At 30.5% G+C, this 4,160-nt stretch overlaps 1 protein-coding gene and 1 long non-coding RNA gene across 2 annotated transcripts in view; one reads left to right on the plus strand and one right to left on the minus strand.

The window, feature by feature from the left end:
- The window catches only part of LOC136795152 (uncharacterized), a 139,221-nt gene that overhangs the window by 26,984 nt on the left and 108,077 nt on the right, over positions 1 to 4,160 (minus strand). The gene's annotated exons all lie outside the window — the stretch shown is intronic.
- The window catches only part of LOC106681980 (uncharacterized), a 13,102-nt gene that overhangs the window by 6,352 nt on the left and 2,590 nt on the right, over positions 1 to 4,160 (plus strand). The window contains exon 3 of the mRNA XM_024359042.2: positions 3,258 to 3,271. Within this exon, the coding sequence (XP_024214810.2) occupies positions 3,258 to 3,271 (14 nt within the window). The remainder of the gene's footprint in view (positions 1 to 3,257; positions 3,272 to 4,160) is intronic.

The raw sequence follows: 4,160 nt of genomic DNA on the forward strand, positions 1-4,160 counted from the left end.
GAGAGAGAGAGAGAGAGAGAGAGAGAGATTAAAAAACTAACTGCCTAAGTAAAGAACAAAAGAAGAGTTAATTACAAAGTAATTGTACAATTATAATAATAGGTCAGATTGGTAAAGCAAAAGGTAGGGAAATATATGGGATTTAAACGAGGAAAGGGTTGATACATGACGTATGTTGGAGGGAATGGAGTTCCAGAGATATGCAGCTCGATTGTAAAAACGGTTCATCAAACGCAGCAGTTCGGTGAGGTAGAGGGTAGATGACAGATAAACGGGACCTGGTAGGACGGGATTGGACAGAGAATTTGAATTGCAGGTTTTCTATGATATAGGAGGGGCGCCGAGTACTAATTGCTTGAAATAAAAAAGAAACAAGGTAAATACTAGTATCAGAAGGATGGATATAGCCACTTAATGTGAATATTGCTACACACTTTACAGCTAGATTTTAGAGTTCGGCACCCTATCTAATAACCAACGAGCAGGCTGGTATCCACGAGGCCTTTATCAACGAAGGGAATCTCCTTATCTCGACCGACCAATAAGACTCGACCTAAGTCGCCCCATGTATTTTTCAACAGGGCCAGGGGACCCTGGCTCCTCTTGTTTTATTTAAGTTCCCTTCTTCACTTTATCCGTCCACTAAGACCGCTCTGTTTTTCACTTAGCTCTTTTCTCTCCCCGCTTTCCTGAATTGGTGTATCCTCTTCCTCAATAAAGTAAGAAATACCTGCCCTATATTTTATTTTCTATTCTCCCCAACAGATAGTTTCTTTGTCGATTTTAACATCTTAATGTAAGACCTGATATGTTTCAAGTTTTCCATCTACCGTATCTTTTCTATCCTATATCTTTCCGATTACTCATGTAGTATTTCGGGGTTCTTTAGCTTAAATTTTTCAGAAGATGTATCAATATATATATATTAAGTTATAATTAAGTGAGGCCACAATGTCTTACGACCAATAAATGTTATTATAAAATTAAAATTGTCTTTCTAATTGTTCTAAAACGACCTAGTCCCAGAATAATAAACTATCTTTTCATTTCAATATTTTTTTTTCCTGCTCGGAAGATAGATACTGACGTCCACTATAGCCATCTAGATGGAAAACAAACAAGGAGCTTTTCGAAGCTTTATAAACCTTGATATTAGTAATTTTTAAAAACACATAAATAATCAACAATTAAATATTTAATTAAATTATAAGCTAAGTGGGTATCAGAGCTCCGTGACTAAAATGTTACTGGTAGGAGGGGATGATTATCTCTACTGGGACACCGTGAATATGAGTCCATTTTATGAGTTAGTCGATTATTAACTTATAATATTCCTATATTCTTACTGTTATTATTTAAGTCGAAGACGTAGTTCGAACTGCTGTTTCTTTGCTTTTATCCCCTCTTTCATATAAAAAAAAATCTTCAGCAACTACTCTTGAACTATCTCTGTTTTTTTTTTTAATTAAATTATTTCTTGACCAAAATATATAAAATTTAAGAATTATAATTAAAATATAATTTTAGTCAACATAAAATGGATTCACCTGTGCGAAATTTGAGGGATACCCAAACGTTTTCTCGTTCCACTAAGATTCAAGCTTCACATTTTTAAATATTTGAAGCACTAATAAAAACATTTTTGCTATCAAATATCAAATCATTAGAACTTTATAGTTCCATTTCGTAGTTCTGATATATTCATATTATATGTGCTAATATATTCATATTATGTTGCCATAGGTCTATTGTTTAGAAAACTTGGCTATCGTATGTGGTTCTAGAAGTGTTGATAATTATCCATACAAACCTTAAATGAGAGGGGTAGTACTAAAAACAAAGTTTTTAAATTTTTTTAAAGACAATTGAAAAAATTGTAGGCGAAAATATTTGTAGAAAGAGAGTGGAGTAAATATCTATCCACTTTACATGTTCACAATTAACGAGTTAGCTGTAGAGATTTTAGAAAATATTTCAATAAGGCTGATTACAGCAATAATGATTCAATTATTACTAAGATTTTTTCTCTATTAGTTATTGCTACTGTACATTTATTTTTACTTCCACTGTTAACATTATAAGCTTCAAGGTATAACTTCGTAGATATTCATCCTAGTCCTATTTGGAGTTTAGGATTTTAAAATAGTCAGCTAATATTTGGCATGTTACTAGGTAACTTTTTGTTTCCGATGAATCCACTTCTATCAACTAAACTACTGTTTCTTGATCTATACCCAAAGGGGGTAGTCAAGGAATTAGAATTATAAAAGACACTTGAATATCTTTTCACTTTAACTTACGGAAACTTATTTTCACTTATATGATAAACACTGTAAGAGGAAGTGTTGTGAACGTCGTTTGAATTCCATTTTTCGAAGAAAATACACGTTTTGAGGTCCCCAAGTCCAAATAACCAAGTCTCAAAATGGTGGGTGTGTGTGAACAGCCTAGCTCAAAAACGTCGGATGTTACAGCAACTTTTTTTGTTAAAACTGATTGACCGGAAGTCAATTTTACACATTTTTAGGATTTTTTTTACAAAAACAGTTATAACCAATTTGATGAAGCTCGGCAAATCAATGAAAAATTAAGTAATCTTTACCATCAGACGTATACTATCCTTTTTGAAATAGTCTGACATAGCTTCAATGACGAATTTTTAAAACATCTTCCTATGAAGTACCTTTAATTTCGATTATTTGAAGTAAATAACAAGATCTCAATGTTAGCAATAATAAACCATCGATGAATACTAACTAAGAAAGAATTGGATACATAATTACAAGGAGAAACAAGGAAAAATAAAGAGTGGAGTTCCAAACGGAAATAGCAGAAACTACTTCTCTTCCACTCCCTATCCCATTTATATGCACAAAGCTTTACTAACTTTTGTTACGCTATTGTATTATTAGAAGGAATAAAGTTGATATCTATTATTTTCACCTTGAGAAACCCAAAAATCCTAATATATATAGTACGTGACAGTTTGAGAATAGCGCATCGCATCAGATTTTCATTTTTTCTATACTATATGAATTTTCTACGTTCCCATTTTGCCAACTAATACCAAGCACAAAATAAAAAAAACTTTCAAACAAGCATAGCAACTTATAACTTTCTTATTTTCTGTTTCACGTAAACCTAACCTACATAGAAGCGATATATGAAACATTACTAAAATTTAGTTTCTAATAGCCTTCTTTAATGGCTGTAAACAAATTTTCCTAATATCTGAATACTAATTGTTTTGGTTAAAGAATTTTTCAAGGGGGTATGTCCATTATGCACTTGAATACTGCGCAATATTTTAGAGTACCAATTCCATTAAATTTACCAATTATTTTTCTAATCTATTATAAATAAAAATAAGACACTCAAGATAACTATGGCACAGTTAGTATATAAACCGATGCAGTTTGGTCTATGGCAAGAAGCAATCATGCGTCTACACCTGTTATGTAAGTGCACAAATAATTTATATCATAACACTGTCATAAATTAATTATTTTTTAGAATAAAGAAATTAAATTGTTTTTATACAGAAATTTCATATATAAAAAAGTAACTGTTAGCGGTTTATTAATTAAAAAAACATTATGGAATTTTTGAATACATAAAATCGCTGATCACGGATAACTCATTTATTAAAATTTTCAGAAACAGTCATCTAAAACAAAAAGGATTAAAATTTTGATAATTTTATACCAGCGGATTTTAGGAATGTACAAGAACCAACCTATTTCTATACCCTTATTTCAATGAGAAGATTAATAATGATTTCTAGCAGTTTTTTTTAATTTGATAATAATTATGCAATACATAATAATTATAATGACCAATATTATTTATTTTCCTACTAGTCCAGAAATATTTTAGTATTTAATTAATTTCAGCAATAATCTGATATATTAGAATAAATAAATGCAGGTAAAAGTCCAACATAGAACTTGTGAATAATAGGAATAAAGAGAATACATCTCAAAACTTTTTATAAAAATGTTTAAATATTTATACCAGCTGATTTTGTCTCGGAGTTCGGGTTTAAATCTGTTTTTGGAACGGATAACAACCTATATATTTCAATGCTATCATTTCATTTAGAAGATAGGTGATGAATTCAAGTGATAATTTAAAAAAAAAAAAAAAATATTATTTAATAA

This window comes from Halyomorpha halys, unplaced genomic scaffold, assembly GCF_000696795.3.
Source record: "Halyomorpha halys isolate HHAL.00 unplaced genomic scaffold, Hhal_1.1 Scaffold380.1, whole genome shotgun sequence".
Classification (NCBI taxonomy): domain Eukaryota; kingdom Metazoa; phylum Arthropoda; class Insecta; order Hemiptera; family Pentatomidae; genus Halyomorpha; species Halyomorpha halys.